Source organism: Salvelinus alpinus, chromosome 2 (assembly GCF_045679555.1).
Source record: "Salvelinus alpinus chromosome 2, SLU_Salpinus.1, whole genome shotgun sequence".
In the NCBI taxonomy this organism is placed as follows: Eukaryota; Metazoa; Chordata; class Actinopteri; order Salmoniformes; family Salmonidae; genus Salvelinus; species Salvelinus alpinus.
In genome coordinates this window covers 77,027,733-77,047,373 of record NC_092087.1, presented here as the reverse complement: position 1 = coordinate 77,047,373, position 19,641 = coordinate 77,027,733, and the positions used below count along the sequence as shown (strand labels likewise).

The 19,641-nt window shown below is 44.6% G+C and overlaps 1 protein-coding gene across 18 annotated transcripts in view; it reads right to left on the bottom strand.

The window, feature by feature from the left end:
• Window positions 1-19,641, bottom strand: part of add3a (adducin 3 (gamma) a) — a 153,438-nt gene that overhangs the window by 44,845 nt on the left and 88,952 nt on the right. For 13 of the 18 annotated variants that reach the window (XM_071389302.1, XM_071389290.1, XM_071389297.1 and 10 more), the window contains one exon: window positions 275-524. The exons of 1 other annotated variant lie outside the window; for it this stretch is intronic. In XM_071389302.1, the coding sequence (XP_071245403.1) occupies window positions 275-484 (210 nt within the window). In that variant the 5' untranslated portion in view covers window positions 485-524. Of the gene's footprint in view, window positions 1-274; window positions 525-14,968; window positions 15,310-19,641 lie in introns of those variants that run through there. 4 more of the 18 variants (XM_071389289.1, XM_071389301.1, XM_071389300.1 and 1 more) reach the window with 3 other exon arrangements.

Below are 19,641 nucleotides of genomic sequence, written 5' to 3'. Positions count from 1 at the left end.
CCCCTCCCCCTCTCTCTCCTACTTACAGGACTGTAGTATCTCTGTGACTCTCCTCTCTATCCCCCCCACCTCTCTCCTCCCCCCACCTCTCTCCTCCTCCCCCTCTCTCCTACTTACAGGACTGTAGTATCTGTGTGACTCTCCTCTCTATCCCCTCCCCCCCACCTCTCTCCTCCCCCTCTCTCCTACTTACAGGACTGTAGTATCTGTGTGACTCTCCTCTCTATCCCCTCCCCCCTCTCTCTCCTCCCCTCCCCCCCTCTCTCCTACTTACAGGACTCTGTAGTATCTGTGTGACTCTCTTCTTCTGTTCCATCATATTGAAGTCCTGTCTGAGGTCAGGTGACATGTTCCTCTCTCTCAGGTACTCGGGATCGTTGGGGTCGATGCGGTCAAAGTATCGTTCCTTAGGACCACCGGGTCCTCCGCCGCCGCTGGGCGTGGGAGGGGTGGTCACCACGGCGTGATGGCCGCCTGTGCTCATGCCTGCTTCCTACGCTGCTCTGATCGAGCTCAGCTTCTCACTGGAACGAGGGAGAGAGAGAGAGAGAGAGAGGGTTAGAATAGAGATCTGACAGTTTGAGTTGCATCATTCAAGTTGCTTGAGATAATGTCACTTGCAACCTGTAACTGCAACAGTAATTGTGTCCAAATTGCTGTGTGACAGCGGTTTTACACTGAACTAAACTAAAAGACGCAATGGAAATAGGACAGATATGTTGAAAAACAATGGAAATAGGACAGATATGTTGAAAAACAATGGAAATAGGACAGATATGTTGAAAAACAATGGAAATAGGACAGATATGTTGAAAAACAATGGAAATAGGACAGATATGTTGAAAAACTATGGAAATAGGACAGATATGTTGAAAAACTATGGAAATAGGACAGATATGTTGAAAAACAAGTCCAGAACATGTAGTTCCCAACTTCCCATGTAGTGGTGGAAAGGTTTATCATCCCAAAGGGAACATTTATTCTAATTTGCCAGACTGTGGGAAAACAATTGTTTTAAGTCGTGTTGCAAACTACTATTGAGCACAGATGCAGAGCCCCGAGTTATGAATACACACAAACTAAGTCTATTCCTGTGGGAAACAACTGTTCCAAATGAAAAGAATCCAAACTAGCATGAACCATTGACTTAAAAAAAAATCCAAACTAGTGGCAAACAGACAAGTCAAAGAGGACTATCACTGCAAAATAAGTGAAATCCAATGAACAGCAACCATCCACTTTAACCAAACTGCATGCTAAACAGACAGTGAGACATGAGTATGCAGAGCCCCAGGTCAAGTGTAAATACAAAGTCAATTCATTTGACCATTACCTTTTCTAAAGAATCCATTCCTATGACATTACTCTTCAAACAGAGAGATACACAGACAGAAGTACAAGCCATTCCTATGACATTACTCTTCAAACAGAGAGATACACAGACAGAAGTACAGGCCATTCCTATGACATTACTCTTCAAACAGAGAGATAGACAGAAGTACAAGCCATTCCTATGACATTACTCTTCAAACAGAGAGATAGACAGAAGTACAAGCCATTCCTATGACATTACTCTTCAAACAGAGAGATAAACAGACAGAAGTACAAGCCATTCCTATGACATTACTCTTCAAACAGAGAGATACACAGACAGAAGTACCAGCCATTCCTATGACATTACTCTTCAAACAGAGAGATACAGACAGAAGTACAAGCCATTCCTATGACATTACTCTTTAAACAGAGAGATACAGACAGAAGTACAAGCCATTCCTATGACATTACTCTTCAAACAGAGAGATACACAGACAGAAGTACCAGCCATTCCTATGACATTACTCTTCAAACAGAGAGATACACAGACAGAAGTACAAGCCATTCCTATGACATTACTCTTCAAACAGAGAGATACACAGACAGAAGTACAAGCCATTCCTATGACATTACTCTTCAAACAGAGAGATACACAGACAGAAGTACAAGCCATTCCTATGACATTACTCTTCAAACAGAGAGATACAGACAGAAGTACAAGCCATTCCTATGACATTACTCTTCAAACAGAGAGATAAACAGACAGAAGTACAAGCCATTCCTATGACATTACTCTTCAAACAGAGAGATACACAGACAGAAGTACCAGCCATTCCTATGACATTACTCTTCAAACAGAGAGATAAGCAGACAGAAGTACAAGCCATTCCTATGACATTACTCTTCAAACAGAGAGATACACAGACAGAAGTACAAGCCATTCCTATGACATTACTCTTCAAACAGAGAGATAAACAGACAGAAGTACAGGCCATTCCTATGACATTACTCTTCAAACAGAGAGATAAGCAGACAGAAGTACAAGCCATTCCTATGACATTACTCTTCAAACAGAGAGATAAGCAGACAGAAGTACAAGCCATTCCTATGACATTACTCTTCAAACAGAGAGATACACAGACAGAAGTACAAGCCATTCCTATGACATTACTCTTCAAACAGAGAGATACACAGACAGAAGTACAAGCCATTCCTATGACATTACTCTTCAAACAGAGAGATACACAGACAGAAGTACAGGCCATTCCTATGACATTACTCTTCAAACAGAGAGATAAGCAGACAGAAGTACAAGCCATTCCTATGACATTACTCTTCAAACAGAGAGATAAGCAGACAGAAGTACAAGCCATTCCTGTGACATTACTCTTCAGAGATACACAGACAGAAGTACAGGATAACAGGTGACAGTGACATGTCCCACAGGGGACAGACGGACAGAGAGGAAACAACAGCAACGTGTCTGCCAAGCAGGAAGAGGATGCCCATCCTATCAGGTCGTCTGCTGTGGGAAATGTTGCTCTCTGATTGGTCAACGATCTGACGCCAGCAACAGGACAGATTTTTGTTTCCATCGTACACAAACACACACACACACACACACACACACACACACACACACACACACACACACAGTTATCTACATGGAACGTGCTCCAGAGCGGGACAGAAAGACAAACAAAGCGAACGGGAGAGAGAGAGACTCATGTTTTGTCCGTCAGGGTCATGACTGGGTTAGTGAATACATTTCCCCTGACTGTTGCCTCACCCTGTTCCAGTTGGCATGACAACACACAACAGTTGGAAACAGCTATAGTACGTCATGTGTTATTGACTCTCCTGAACCACTTGTTGCCATGCCAAATGAAGGAGAGAGCACAACAACGTCTGCAAAAGGGCCATGGATTTAATGACGGTATGAAAGATCAACTAACGAGACAGAGAGTGTAAGAAACCATCTCCCAGGTTGCTTTGCGGCGTGGCTGTGCAGGTCGAAGGTTTCGGTTTGGCTGGCGCCTAGCCGAGTGAGCTCACATACTCTCTTCAAAGACCTTCGCTTGAAAAAGCAAAAAGCGGCAGTAGTACCGTTTGTCCATCTTGAAATGCCGTAGCCAGTATACACTTCCTCAAAATAGTCTGAATTCATCTAAGATAACTCAAGAACTGTCATTCATTTTGACGGTTCTGCCGAGGAGATCTTAGTCACGCAATTTCACACGACTAAAATGTTTGGTGCAGTATTTCTCTTCGGCCTCGAGAAAAATAGTTGTGTGGACGAACAGACGGAAAAAAACTGTTGCCGAAGACCAAAACGTCACAAAATGTCGTCATAATATATGCATGAACTTTTCCAGATGGGAAGCATGCAGATCGCCTTCAGGTTAAGCATTGTATTAGAGATGGGAGGGGCAGTATTAGAGATGGGAGGGGCAGTATTAGAGATGGGAGGGGCAGTATTAGAGATGGGAGGGGCAGTATTAGAGATGGAAGGGGCAGTATTAGAGATGGGAGGGGCAGTATTAGAAATGGGAGGGGCAGTATTAGCGATGGGAGGGGCAGTATTAGCGATGCGAGGGCAATATTAGCAATGAGAGGGGCAATATTAGCAATGGGGTGGGCAGTATTAGAGATGGGAGGGGCAGTATTAGAGATGGGAGGGGCAGTATTAGCGATGGGAGGGGCAGTATTAGCGATGGGAGGGGCAGTATTAGCGATGGGAGGGGCAGTATTAGCGATGGGAGGGGCAGTATTAGAGATGGGAGGGGCAGTATTAGAGATGGGAGGGGCAGTATTAGAGATGGGAGGGGCAGTATTAGAGATGGGAGGGGCAGTATTAGAGATGGGAGGGGCAGTATTAGAGATGGAAGGGGCAGTATTAGAGATGGAAGGGGCAGTATTAGAGATGGAAGGGGCAGTATTAGCGATGGGAAGTATTAGAGATGGGAGGGGCAGTATTAGAAATGGGAGGGGCAGTATTAGCGATGGGAGGGGCAGTATTAGCGATGGGAGGGCAATATTAGCAATGGGACGGGCAGTATTAGAGATGGGCAATATTAGAGATGGGCAGTATTAGAGATGGGAGGGGCAGTATTAGAGATGGGAGGGGCAGTATTAGAGATGGGAGGGGCAGTATTAGCGATGGGAGGGGCAGTATTAGCGATGGGAGGGGCAGTATTAGAGATGGGAGGGGCAGTATTAGAGATGGGAGGGGCAGTATTAGCGATGGGAGGGGCAGTATTAGCGATGGGAGGGGCAGTATTAGCGATGGGAGGGGCAGTATTAGCGATGGGAGGGGCAGTATTAGCGATGGGAGGGGCAGTATTAGCGATGGGAGGGGCAGTATTAGAGATGGGAGGGGCAGTATTAGAGATGGGAGGGGCAGTATTAGAGATGGGAGGGGCAGTATTAGAGATGGGAGGGGCAGTATTAGCGATGGGAGGGGCAGTATTAGCGATGGGAGGGGCAGTATTAGCGATGGGAGGGGCAGTATTAGCGATGGGAGGGGCAGTATTAGCGATGGGAGGGGCAGTATTAGCGATGGGATGGGCAGAATTAGCGATGGGATGGGCAGTATTAGAGATGGGAGGGGGAGTATTAGAGATGGGAGGGGCAGTATTAGAGATGGGAGGGGCAGTATTAGAGATGGGAGGGGCAGAATTAGAGATGGGAGGGGCAGTATTAGCGATGGGAGGGGCAGTATTAGCGATGGGAGGGGCAGTATTAGCGATGGGAGGGGCAGTATTAGCGATGGGAGGGGCAGTATTAGCGATGGGATGGGCAGAATTAGCGATGGGATGGGCAGAATTAGCGATGGGATGGGCAGTATTAGAGATGGGAGGGCAATATTAGCAATGAGAGGGGCAATATTAGCAATGGGACGGGCAGTATTAGAGATGGGCAGTATTAGAGATGAGAAATATTAGCGATGGGAGGGGCAGTATTAGCAATGGGAGGGGCAGTATTAGCAATGGGAGGGGCAGTATTAGCAATGGGAGGGGCAGTATTAGAGACGGGAGGGGCAGTATTAGAGACGGGAGGGGCAGTATTAGAGACGGGAGGGGCAGTATTAGAGACGGGAGGGGACGTATTAGAGACGGGAGGGGACGTATTAGAGACGGGAGGGGACGTATTAGAGACGGGAGGGGACGTATTAGAGATGGGAGGGGACGTATTAGAGATGGGAGGGGACGTATTAGAGATGGGAGGGGCAGTATTAGAGATGGGAGGGGTAGTATTAGAGATGGGAGGGGCAGTATTAGAGATGGGAGGGGACGTATTAGAGATGGGAGGGGACGTATTAGAGATGGGAGGGGACGTATTAGAGATGGGAGGGGACGTATTAGAGATGGGAGGGGACGTATTAGAGATGGGAGGGGCAGTATTAGAGATGGAAGGGGCAGTATTAGAGATGGAAGGGGCAGTATTAGAGATGGAAGGGGCAGTATTAGAGATGGAAGGGGCAGTATTAGAGATGGGAGGGGCAGTATTAGAGATGGAAGGGGCAGTATTAGAGATGGGAGGGGCAGTATTAGAGATGGGAGGGGCAGTATTAGAGATGGAAGGGGCAGTATTAGAGATGGAAGGGGCAGTATTAGAGATGGAAGGGGCAGTATTAGAGATGGAAGGGGCAGTATTAGAGATGGAAGGGGCAGTATTAGAGATGGAAGGGGCAGTATTAGAGATGGAAGGGGCAGTATTAGAGATGGACGGGGCAGTATTAGAGATGGAAGGGGCAGTATTAGAGATGAAAGAGGTAGTATTAGAGATGGAAGGGGCAGTATTAGAGATGGAAGAGGTAGTATTAGAGATGGAAGGGGCAGTATTAGAGATGGGAGGGGCAGTATTAGAGATGGAAGGGGCAGTATTAGAGATGGAAGAGGCAGTATTAGAGATGGAAGGGGCAGTATTAGAGATGGAAGGGGCAGTATTAGAGATGGAAGAGGTAGTATTAGAGATGGAAGGGGCAGTATTAGAGATGGAAGGGGCAGTATTAGAGATGGGAGGGGCAGTATTAGAGATGGAAGGGGCAGTATTAGAGATGGGAGGGGCAGTATTAGAGATGGGAGGGGCAGTATTAGAGATGGGAGGGGCAGTATTAGAGATGGGAGGGGCAGTATTAGAGATGGGAGGGGTAGAGAGTAGGCTGACCTCAACCAGGTGGCTTGAGGTTTCCACCCAACAGAGAGAGAGCGACCACTACAGCTGGAACTGTTTTCACACACAGACAGACAGAGAGAGACAGACAGAGACAGACAGACAGAGAGAATGTAAACATATGTTTCCCATGACAATAAAAACCATTGAATTGAATTGAGAGAAAGCGAGAGAGACCTCTACAGCTGAGATTGTTTACCAATCACTCCAGTCACATGACCGCAGGACACTTAAGAGGGTTACCCTAGTAGCAGAGAAATATCTACAGTACCTGCCGTCTCAATCTCTCTCTCCCTTTATTTTCTCCCTGTCTCTTTCCCTTCCTTCCTCTCTCCCTCTCTTTTTGCCCAAGTCCTCTATCCCTTGGATTTGAACGAGGGAGGGAGTTAGGGATGGAGGAATAGAGGGATGGAGGAATAGAGGGATGGAGGAATAGAGGGATGGAGGAATAGAGGGATGGAGGAATAGAGGGATGGAGGGAGAGAAGGTAGGTTATTTTCTTTGCTGCTCTGCGTTGCTAAGCTGCTCCTTCAGGTCTAATGGAACTCAACAAGATGTTTCATATTAAGAGCCACAACGCACAGCTCTGGGCTACCCTGCAGTCTGGACCCGACCCGGTGTGTTGAACAACGCTCTGGGCTACCCTGCAGTCTGGACCCGACCCGGTGTGTTGAACAACGCTCAGCTCTGGGCTACCCTGCAGTCTGGACCCGACCCAGTGTGTTGGACAACGCACAGCTCTGGGCTACCCTGCAGTCTGGACCCGACCCAGTGTGTTGAACAACGCACAGCGCTACCCTGCAGTCTGGACCCGACCCAGTGTGTGTGTTTCAATGGGACTGCATAGACTCAGAGGCGGCTATGAGCTGGTGCGCATGGTGGTGACTTCAGCCTCCTGCAAGTTCCTCTCGGTGTTGCAAGGGACACAGCTATAATAGTTTTAACATACAGTAGGGGACCTTGTACGGACACAAAGCAAGACGAATGATCTCTTTATGACTTTATTGTAAGACACAATTAATACATTTCCCTCAGAGCTAATGTACAAAGTACCAATCTGTCTGTATGTACACTACATGTTTGAACCAAACTCCAGTAGGTATATTATATGTGTACATAGTACCAGTCTGTCTGTATGTACATGACATGTTTGAACCAAACTCCAGTAGGTATATTATATGTGTACATAGTACCAGTCTGTCTGTATGTACATGACATGTTTGAACCAAACTCCAGTAGGTATATTATATGTGTACATAGTACCAGTCTGTCTGTATGTACATGACATGTTTGAACCAAACTCCAGTAGGTATATTATATGTGTACATAGTACCAGTCTGTCTGTATGTACATGACATGTTTGAACCAAACTCCAGTAGGTATATTATATGTGTACATAGTACCAGTCTGTCTGTATGTACATGACATGTTTGAACCAAACTCCAGTAGGTATATTATATGTGTACATAGTACCAGTCTGTCTGTATGTACATGACATGTTTGAACCAAACTCCAGTAGGTATATTATATGTGTACATAGTACCAGTCTGTCTGTATGTACATGACATGTTTGAACCAAACTCCAGTAGGTATATTATATGTGTACATAGTACCCATCAGTTAGTATATACAAAATACTATTACAAGTGAAAGACAACATAGATTCAAAGCCAATGTAGTGACAGGTTGTCTGATAGTCTGACCAAATAGGCCATCGCCATGACAGTGGAGACAAGTGCATGCTGGACATTCCGATGCCATGCCCAGCTGACCAATGAGCTGACACTTGTGACCCTGAGAGGGGAATGGCTTAGGGGGATGACATGAGTTAACGAGTTTACAACGTTGTCATGACAAATAGGGCCAATAGTGCATCCTACAGCAGGGTTTCCCACGCTGCAATTTAAATAGACAGAATATGATACTTACTATCCTCTCTAATATGGGCTGTAATGTAGGACTACAGTATATGAGACTTACTATCCTGTCTAATACGGGCTGTAATGTAGGACTACAGTATATGAGACTTACTATCCTGTCTAATATGGGCTGTAATGTAGGACTACAGTATATGAGACTTACTATCCTGTCTAATACGGGCTGTAATGTAGGACTACAGTATATGAGACTTACTATCCTGTCTAATATGAGCTGTAATGTAGGACTACAGTATATGAGACTTACTATCCTGTCTAATATGGGCTGTAATGTAGGACTACAGTATATGAGACTTACTATCCTGTCTAATATGTGCTGTAATGTAGGACTACCGTATATGAGACTTACTATCCTGTCTAATATGGGCTGTAATGTAGACCTACAGTATATGAGACTTACTATCCTGTCTAATATAATATGGGCTGTAATGTAGGACTACCGTATATGAGACTTACTATCCTGTCTAATATAATATGGACTGTAATGTAGGACTACAGTATATGAGACTTACTATCCTGTCTAATATGAGCTGTAATGTAGGACTACAGTATATGAGACTTACTATCCTGTCTAATATGTGCTGTAATGTAGGACTACCGTATATGAGACTTACTATCCTGTCTAATATGGGCTGTAATGTAGACCTACAGTATATGAAACTTAATATCCTGTCTAATATGGGCTGTAATGTAGGACTACCGTATATGAGACTTACTATCCTGTCTAATATAATATGGACTGTAATGTAGGACTACAGTATATGAGACTTACTATCCTGTCTAATATGAGCTGTAATGTAGGACTACAGTATATGAGACTTACTATCCTGTCTAATATAATATGGGCTGTAATGTAGGACTACAGTATATGAGACTTACTATCCTGTATAATATGTGCTGTAATGTAGGACTACCGTATATGAGACTTACTATCCTGTCTAATATGGGCTGTAATGTAGGAGTACAGTATATGAGACTTACTATCCTGTCTAATATAATATGGGCTGTAATGTAGGACTACAGTATATGAGACTTACTATCCTGTCTAATATAATATGGGCTGTAATGTAGGACTACAGTATATGAGACTTAATATCCTGTCTAATATGGGCTGTAATGTAGGACTACAGTATATGCGACTTACTATCCTGTCTAATATAATATGGGCTGTAATGTAGGACTACAGTATATGAGACTTACTATCCTGTATAATATAATATGGGCTGTAATGTAGGACTACAGTATATGAGACTTACTATCCTGTCTAATATGGGCTGTAATGTAGGACTACAGTATATGAGACCTACTATCCTGTCTAATATTAGCTGTAATGTAGGACTACAGTATATGAGACTTACTATCCTGTCTAATATGAGCTGTAATGTAGGACTACAGTATATGAGACTTACTATCCTGTCTAATATAATATGGGCTGTAATGTAGGACTACAGTATATGATACTTACTATCCTGTCTAATATGGGCTGTAATGTAGGACTACAGTATATGAGACGTACTATCCTGTCTAATATGAGCTGTAATGTAGGACTACAGTATATGAGACTTACTATCCTGTCTAATATGAGCTGTAATGTAGGACTACAGTATATGAGACTTACTATCCTGTCTAATATGAGCTGTAATGTAGGACTACAGTATATGATACTTACTATCCTGTCTAATATGGGCTGTAATGTAGGACTACAGTATATGAGACGTACTATCCTGTCTAATATGAGCTGTAATGTAGGACGACAGTATATGAGACTTACTATCCTGTCTAATATGAGCTGTAATGTAGGACTACAGTATATGATACTTACTATCCTGTCTAATATGAGCTGTAATGTAGGACTACAGTATATGAGACGTACTATCCTGTCTAATATGAGCTGTAATGTAGGACTACAGTATATGAGACGTACTATCCTGTCTAATATGAGCTGTAATGTAGGACTACAGTATATGAGACTTACTATAAGTGAGGTCTATGATCATAACCTGTATGTTATCCTGTATGACATTTAGGAAGGTCACCATTGTGTCAGCTTCTTGATATCAAGCCACTGCTCCACTTAGGCTTGGTTGGAGCTGACTCTCTTTATCAGCTGAATCATCACACACTGGAACACTTATGTTTCTTCTATGGCAGAACTCCAAACCAACTTTCTCCCTCCCTCCCTCCCTCCCTCCCTCTCTCATCCTCAACTCTGTAATTTACATGGACATGAATAAAATCCCAGCTAGAAGAATCTGTTCAAGTCAAAGCAGCTGGACAACTTTCCCTGAAGGTTACATAACATCACATTCAATACACCCCCCTCCTCTCTGTGTGTGTGTGTGTGTGTGTCATTGTGTCTGTGTGTCTGTGTGTGTGTGTATCATTATGTCTGTGTGTGATTGAGTGTGTGTGTGTGTATCATTGTGTCTGTGTGTGATTGAGTGTGTGTGTATTCAATTCATCCTTTCCCAAAGCCATGCCCTGGTTTATTGAATGAAACTGCAGAGGGCAGACAGGCTACTATACAGCCAACTATAAAGACACAGGCCTTAGGACTACAGCTACCCCGCTGACTACAGCTACCCCGCTGACTACAGCTACCCCGCTGACTACAGCTACCCCGCTGACTACGTCTACCCCGCTGACTACAGCTACCCCGCTGACCCCGCTGACCACAGCTACCCCGCTGACCACAGCAACCCCGCTGACTACATCTACCCCGCTGGCTACCCCGCTGACTACGTCTACCCCGCTGACTACGTCTACCCCGCTGACTACAGCTACCCCGCTGACTACAGCTACCCCGCTGACTACAGCTACCCCGCTGACTACAGCTACCCCGCTGACTACAGCTACCCTGCTGACTACAGCTACACTGCTGACAGTTATACAGTGAATGTCATTCTATGGGGAGTAGGGATACGAATGACAGAGAGACCAGACCAGCATAAAGAAACAGGCCTTATACTGTAGGAAACCACTAGCAGTGAATTGATTGGGATTGGGAGAAACAGATCAAAACAAAAGAGAGGTAGAGATGGAAAAGGAGAAGAGAGACGGTATGAGATCCTGAGAGTGAGAGTAAGAGGGAGGGAGGGAGAGAAAGAGAGAGAGCATGGTGAACGTGAGAACGACAGAGGAACTGCTGGATGAGTGCAATCCTCTGGGGTCAATCCCTAACAGCTGTGGAGTTGCCAAAATAAAGTTACACAGCCCCTCACCCCCCTTTACCCCCCCTATACCCCCCCCCCCCAGTGTTGACAACACCAGACTCCCCCTCTGCTACGAACACAAGTCCCCCAGTGTGTATGGAATAACCGCACAGAAGAACTAGCTAAGCACACACACCTCTTTTACGAGGTATCCCAATGTGTATTGAATATCTACACAACCACAATAGAAGCAGCAGACAGTCTCACACACACACACACACTTCCGTCAGTGCTTATAACACAAGGCTCCCCGTAAAACCACAACACAACCACAGACCCAGATAAACACAGGACAGCAGTATCCCTGCTCAGTACCCAGTCACAAGATGCCCAGTTCCCAGAGTGCTCCCCCCTTCGCCCTCAATGTTCCCTTTGTCCCCTTCCCAACGTTCCCGTCACTCGGGTCACCCGGCGGGAGTTTCACACAGCATGACATTTAGTTTCAGAACCAGAGTTAAGGGGTGAGAGGTCAAACGTGAGTTCACACGAATTAGAATAAAAAAATGTAAAAAACACGGACATGATTGGACTGTCAATGAGGCTGTCAAGCCCTGACCATAAAGAGCTTTTTATTCTCTATGTTGGTTAGGTCGGGGTGTGATTAAGGGTGGGTTATCTAGGTGAATTATATTTCTATGTTGGCCTGGTATGGTTCCCAATCAGAAGCAGCTGTTTATCGTTGTCTCTGATTGGGGATCATATTTAGGTAGCCATTTCCCCATTGTGCTTTGTGAGATCTTGTCTAGGTATAGTTGCCTGTCCAGCACTACTCTGAGCTTCACGTTTTGTTTATTCGCTTTATTGTTTTTGTTCTTTAAGATTCTCTTCCAAATAAAAGGATGGAAACATACCACGCTGCATTTTGGTCCACTCCTTTCGACGAACGTGACAGAGGCAGCACCTAAAGCAGTTTATTTCAGTCTTGTGTCTCTGTTGACAGACAACAAAGCTTTTGTCAGATCAAATTGATCAACTAAATAAATAAAAACCACTAAGGGGAAGCATACCATGCTGACCGCAAAAGACCGTTTTGACGTGACCGCAAAAGACCGTTTTGACTCAAGAGACTGCTTAAAGAGCGTTTTGACTCAAGAGACTGCTTAAAGAGCGTTTTGACTCAAGAGACTGCTTAAAGAGCGTTTTGACTCAGGAGACTGCTTAAAGAGCGTTTTGACTCAGGAGACTGCTTAAAGAGCGTTTTGACTCAGGAGACTGCTTAAAGAGCGTTTTGACTCAGGAGACTGCTTAAAGAGCGTTTTGACTCAGGAGACTGCTTAAAGGGAGTTTTGACTCAAGAGACTGCTTAAAGGGAGTTTTGACTCAAGAGACTGCTTAAAGAGCGTTTTGACTCAAGAGACTGCTTAAAGAGCGTTTTGACTCAAGAGACTGCTTAAAGAGCGTTTTGACTCAAGAGACTGCTTAAAGACCATTTTGACTCAGGAGACTGCTTAAAGACCGTTTTGACTCAGGAGACTGCTTAAAGACCGTTTTGACTCAGGAGACTGCTTAAAGACCGTTTTGACTCAGGAGACTGCTTAAAGACCGTTTTGACTCAGGAGACTGCTTAAAGACCGTTTTGACTCAGGAGACTGCTTAAAGACCGTTTTGACTCAGGAGACTGCTTAAAGACCGTTTTGACTCAGGAGACTGCTTAAAGACCGTTTTGACTCAGGAGACTGCTTAAAGACCGTTTTGACTCAGGAGACTGCTTAAAGACCGTTTTGACTCAGGAGACTGCTTAAAGACCGTTTTGACTCAGGAGACTGCTTAAAGAGCACCAGACTGACTGTTATCCGGTTGGTCTCGACTGGTAGCCCGTAGCAAAGTAACAGCAATCTCTGACCTATCGACCTTTCAACCTTTGGCCTACTGCTCAGCCGCCGGCCTCACACCCCTTCCACGGATTCAGACATAATGCATCACTATGTGGAGGAGAGTGTGGTCTGAGGAAAGGTCAACGCTTTGTCTGAAACTAAAGCTTAGCCGCGAAGCCCGAATAAATCACAAATGTGCATAGTGGTATCCGCCGGTGTGCAGAGGCTATATTCATTACTCCAGTTACCTCACCTCATGTCAGGGTGACATTTAGCCTTGCACTCCAGCAGGGAGGACAGATTAGATTGCTTTCCATACAGTCCTACAAACCTTACCCCTCCTCTCTTCTGTTGACAGCTATCCTGCTACAGTGTCCCCACCTCTTCCTTCCCCCCCCTCTATCTCACCACATAACCCACCCTCTCAATACAGTTCAATTCAAGGGGCTTTATTGGCATGGGAAACATACGTTAACATGCCAAAGCAAGTTAAACAGATAATAAACAAAAGTGAAATAAACTATATAAAATGAACAGTAAACAATCCAAAGGAATAGAGACATTTCAAATGGTATATTATGTCTATATACAGCTTCTCTCTCTTTCCCTCGCTACTATTTGTTATCATGCCTGCTGGATTCTTCGGCCTCTCTTTTAGCCATCACCCCTATTAATAGGGACAGGCTTTTGGGTCGCGTTACCGACCGTACGGGAACAATCCCAGGAAACAATCCCACACACTAATTATAGATGGCTATCTACTGTGCTGCGTGGCCGTACACATTGTAGGTGGGCGGGGTGTGTGTGCGCTTTCAAAATAAACAGAGTGAGGACACAAAACCCCACTGAATAATCTACGAGTCAAAGCATGATGTTGTAACCATGTAATGTACATCATCTATGCCGTGGCTGCTGTGAAGTTAAATTACGTAGGCCTGGCCAGGTTGGATTGTGGCTGTAACCGAGCCATGCAAGCCAATCAGAAACGTCCGTTCCACTCTTACTAGACAGTTAAGCGTTTCAACTTGAACTTCGACGATGCACTGTAAGCAGAGAACAAGCTCTACTCTTCAGACCTCTAGGTAGTATATTAGTGTACAAGGTAGTATATTAGTGTACTGAGCAGTATGCATTCCTACTGTTTAGCTGATGAGTACAGCTAATCTACCTACAGTCTCCATTGACTCAGTGCTAAGCATGTTGAGAGAGAGGCAACACAACCAACGGGTGTTCATCTTGGAAGCCAGGAATTCCCCCTTAAATTGGCAGTTGAACAAACAGCTTGAAATCACAATCACAGCTCACAGGTTGAAATGAGTTCAGTCAACTCATGTAGTTGAAGTAGGGATAGTGACAGTCAACAACATACACAAAGAAACGGGCTTCAGCTAACTGACCTCGTAGTTTAGTGCTCAAATAGGTTTCACATTCAATTCAGTCCAATTTAAAAACTTGATTCGGTAGGAATAGTCAAGTCGGTAGTACACACACAAAGAAACACGCTTAGCTAACTGACCTTATTGTGTCGCCTGTACTCAGTCAGCGAATCTGATAGAACCTGGAATAGAAACGCCAGTCAAAACGCATGTCTACTTCCTCGCCTCGCTTAGAAATCCCAGAGTAGATCCACGGGGACGCTGACGAAAAATAAAAAGAGGGAGAGAGAGAGAAAAAACAGTCCGTTCACTGCTTCTTCGTCTCCCTTCTCCAGTTGATCCTATATGTCGGTCCCGGACCAAACCAACAAATGAACTGCCTGAAGACAACAGAGTTGCTGCTAGTCCCAGATTCGACTGCCACACACACTCCACTCTCTCGCTGCTCTGACCGCAGTGGAGGAGAAAGAGAATTCAACAGCTGTGAGTGTGTGTGTGTGGGTGTGGGTGTGTTTGTGTGAAAAGGAGCTAAAGGAACCACGTGATAGGCTTAATCCTCTGCCCACTGAGGGAACATACACAGCAGTCTGACCAATCAGGGGCCGGCTGTCACGGCTGTCACACACTGGCCCCCTCCCTTCTCTCTTTCCCTCTCTCCTGCTCTTATTCTAACTCTTCTCTTTCTCTCTCTCGTTCTATCCCTCTCTTTTTACTTTCTCTCTCTCTTTCCGTCTCGCAGCAGTATTACAGGGCAGTGTTTTGGAAGTATACTGGCAGGTTACAAATCACCATGGCACATCGCTAACACGTTGTCGCTCTAAGGTAACACACGCCAACTGTTTCTATTTGCCATGTTCTACATACCTACTGTACTGGAGAAGGAGGCATTGTGCATACCTGGGGAGGTAGCTAGCTAGAGCATTGAGTATACCTAGTTTGAGAAAATTGTGTGTGTGTGTGTGTGTGTGTGTGTGTGTGTGTGTGTGTGTGTGTGTCTACAGAAGCACAGCGTGACCACATTTCTGCAGGCCGCAGCCTAAACAATAGACCTTTATCATCCAGATGATCAGGTCAAGGCTGTAAATAAAACGTGGCTCCTTATCAGTGAGGTTTCAGCCTGGTTCTTGGGGACTAACTCTCTTGTGTGTTATTGAGTCTGGTGTCTTTAGCTGAGAGAGGAAATCAAAGGGATGGTCTTCCTATTGTGCAATACTCTATTACAACATGACCAAGAGGTTATACATGGAATCAGACTTTCCCAGACACACATTAACCCGAGTCTTGACAGAAACACTTCCGATGAAGAATCTCCATTGAACATGTTTTTTAGTCTTTTTAGAAACCGGCCCAGCGAGAGTAAGCTGATCCCAGATCAGTCTTTGAGTAAGACTGTGTCTTAGTATGAAGTAAATGCTATGGAAACAGAAGACGACCCTTTGCTCTGGTCAACAGCAGTGCATTAGACTACATAGAGAATAGACCCAGAAACAGAAGACAGTCTAAAAGAGTTATACTTGACTGTGGTAGAGGAGACATCCCTCACTTTGATCATGGAGACAGTGGTGACTGTGTTGTGGTGGGTGGATAGTGTGTTAGATTTGACAGGGCTGTGTGAACGATTAGAGGGGTGTGAGGAGAGTGTTAGTGGTGTGTGTGTGTGTGTGTCAGTAAAAGGGTATTACAACGCCTTTCCCCTATTTGACCTAGATATTGTGTGTACGCATTGATATGTAGGTTGTGTGCTGTTTTTAAATGTAGTTCTGTCCTTGAGCTGTTCTTATCTATTAATGTTCTGTATTATGTCATGTTTCATGTTCTGTGTTGATCCCAGGAAGAGTAGCTGCTGCTTTTGCAACACCTAATGGGGATCCTAATAAAATACTCCCCCAATTTTTTTAAATAAATGTGTGTGTGTTTGTGTGTTTGTGTGACTGATTGAATGTCAGTGAATGTGGTTAAGATTAGAGTGTTTGTGATTAAATATTGATGGACACATCTTCTTCCTCGTGATGTAATACTCTGCGCGCACACACACACACACACACACACACACACACACACACACACACACACACACACACACACACACACACACACACACACACACACACACACACACACACACACACACAATCAATTCAGAGCATTGGATGGGCTCTGTCAACCTTCATGCCAACTGACTGAGCGTTTACCGTATAACTCAACAGTAATGCCATCCCCAGCTGGCACCGCCAGCCCTGAGTCCGGATCTCTCATCCCCTACCACGCAACAACACACACTGACTACCCAATGACTATCAATGGGCTCAATAAAACACAGCATTTAGAAAGGACAGCTAGTGTTGGGCATAGGCTCTGCTCAGATTTCACATTACCACGGATACGGGCTGCTTACTAAGAGTTTAAGACAACGAAGACGCCAAGCAGCCATGACTTTCCTCATTGTATTCATGAAATAGGCCGTCATTGTAAATTGTAACTGACTTGCCTAGTTAAATAAAGGTTAAATAAAATGTAAAAAATACCAGGGAGAAAGGAGAAACCAGCTGACTGAAATTGAGGTAAAACAAAAGTCTATTGTAAATTCTAGTGATTAATGTAACTACTCCCCATATTGTCTTAAGGCCAGGCATCACACCTTAATAGGGGGTTCTCTTCATCCTATCACAATCTACTTTTACCAGTTGTAGACACAAATAGTTTCTGTTTATGTTGGTGACGGTGGTAATGACAAACTAAAGAAAATGGACATTTTACAGGTTTTTTTAACCTTTTTATGTTTATTTTTGGAAAATATTCATGTTAATGGACCAAAATCAAATCCAATTTTATTGGTTGCGTGCACATATTGTGCAGATGTTATCACAGGTGTTGCGAAATGCTTATGTTGCTAGCTCCAGCAGTGCAGTAATATCTAACAATACACCCAAATCCCAAAAAATAAAAGAAATGAATTAAGAAATATCAGTCCGGAATATAAATATATATGTATATGATGGTGTGTATAGACATTATGGACACCAACAAATCTCTAAATGGATAGGTAGATGCAAAAATGTCATTTCGCCTGTGGTGCCTGGTCAAAAGTTGATACATTTTGTAAGTTTTGCAATCATACTCTGATACTCCCCTCTGACCTCTTTTGCTGGGTGTTCCATCGTTTGAAGTCAGAGTTGTTCTTTTAACTATTCCTATCTGACCCTGGATTGTTCTCCTCTCTAAACTAAAGCCATTCAAACTGAATGAGTTGTCTTTCCCAAACATGACCAAACCACCCAACTCTTTTGATGTGTGGTTTAGATCGGCGGCCATTTTATTTTTCCAACACGGTCCCAACATGAGGTCAAGTGTTTGCATTCCTCTCCCCCTGCATCAGTGAGTGAACAACGACGTACCCCCGTCTCCTGTTTCCCAGAAGTGTTGAGATGGGAACGCTGACAGAATGCTGATAAAACGGTTTACAGGAAACGGACACCAGTAGGTACTGCAGGCCTGGCTGGCTTCCTGTGTCTCTGTGTTGTGTTATGGTGTGTGATCATCTGTACAGCGTTATAGGGGTCAGTAGGAGGACTAACTAACAGAGATAGTGTAGTGTCATAGTGGTCAGTAGGAGGACTAACAGAGATAGTGTAGCGTCATGGTGGTCAGTAGGAGGACTAACAGAGATAGTGTAGCGTCATGGTGGTCAGTAGGAGGACTAACAGAGATAGTGTAGCGTCATGGTGGTCAGTAGGAGGACTAACAGAGATAGCAGGTTAGGGTTGACAGGTTAAGAGCATTACAGGGAGTAGTCAAATTAATCACCTAAAGCTAACAGAGCAAACATATCTGGCACCCAGGCTAAAAACCTTCTCCCCCCCTGTAATCTATTAACCTGGACTCTGAACTGAATATTGCTCTGTTCTACTATTGCTTGTTAAACCATAGTGAAAGATAGCAAGATAGCAATATTTAGTTTGGGTTTCAGGCTAGCAATCTGTACCTCTACAGGCCTGAACACAACAGAGCAGTATGTCATCATGACATAGAGAACACACCCCCAGAGCTGCCACGCCTGTCTTAACACACTACAGCCTGTCTAGGTTTATATTTCTAGGACAGCGATCCTAAGTAACCCACTAATCCATGTTCCAGAGGTACGTGTTTCAGGGTAGAGGGTAATGCTGTCAGAGTGGGTGTGTTTCCAGTTGAACAGGATACACATGGTATACACTGTCCAACTCAATGCTTACTGGCAGGTCTGGTAAGAGTCTGGTAGCAGCAGCTGTGATGTGTGTGTAGCATGAATATATTGTATATGTCAGGGTAATGTTTAACGCAGGGTAACTACGTTTGGTTCATTTCCTGGGACACTGAACAATGCATTCAGTGTCTGTGCAGCTGTGTGTATTATGACAGTAGTCACACACACACACACACACACACACACACACACACACACACACACACACACACACACACACACACACACACACACACACACACACACACACAGTGGAGAGATAATGTAGAGAAGGAGGGAGACGGAGGAGAGATCATGGAGAGATCATGGAGAGAAGGGGGAGACAGTGGAGAGGAGGGAGACATAGTGGAGAGAAGGGGGAGACAGTGGAGAGGAGGGAGACATAGTGGAGAGAAGGGGGAGACAGTGGAGAGGAGGGGGAGACAGTGGAGAGATAATGGAGCATGAGGGAGAGAGTGGTCCTGCTGTGTTTACTCAGAGATTGGTTACTCCATCTTCTTCCTGTGTTGATGTGGATGGAGATGGTTGTGTGTATGTACAGTTGAAGTCGGAAGTTTACATACACCTTAG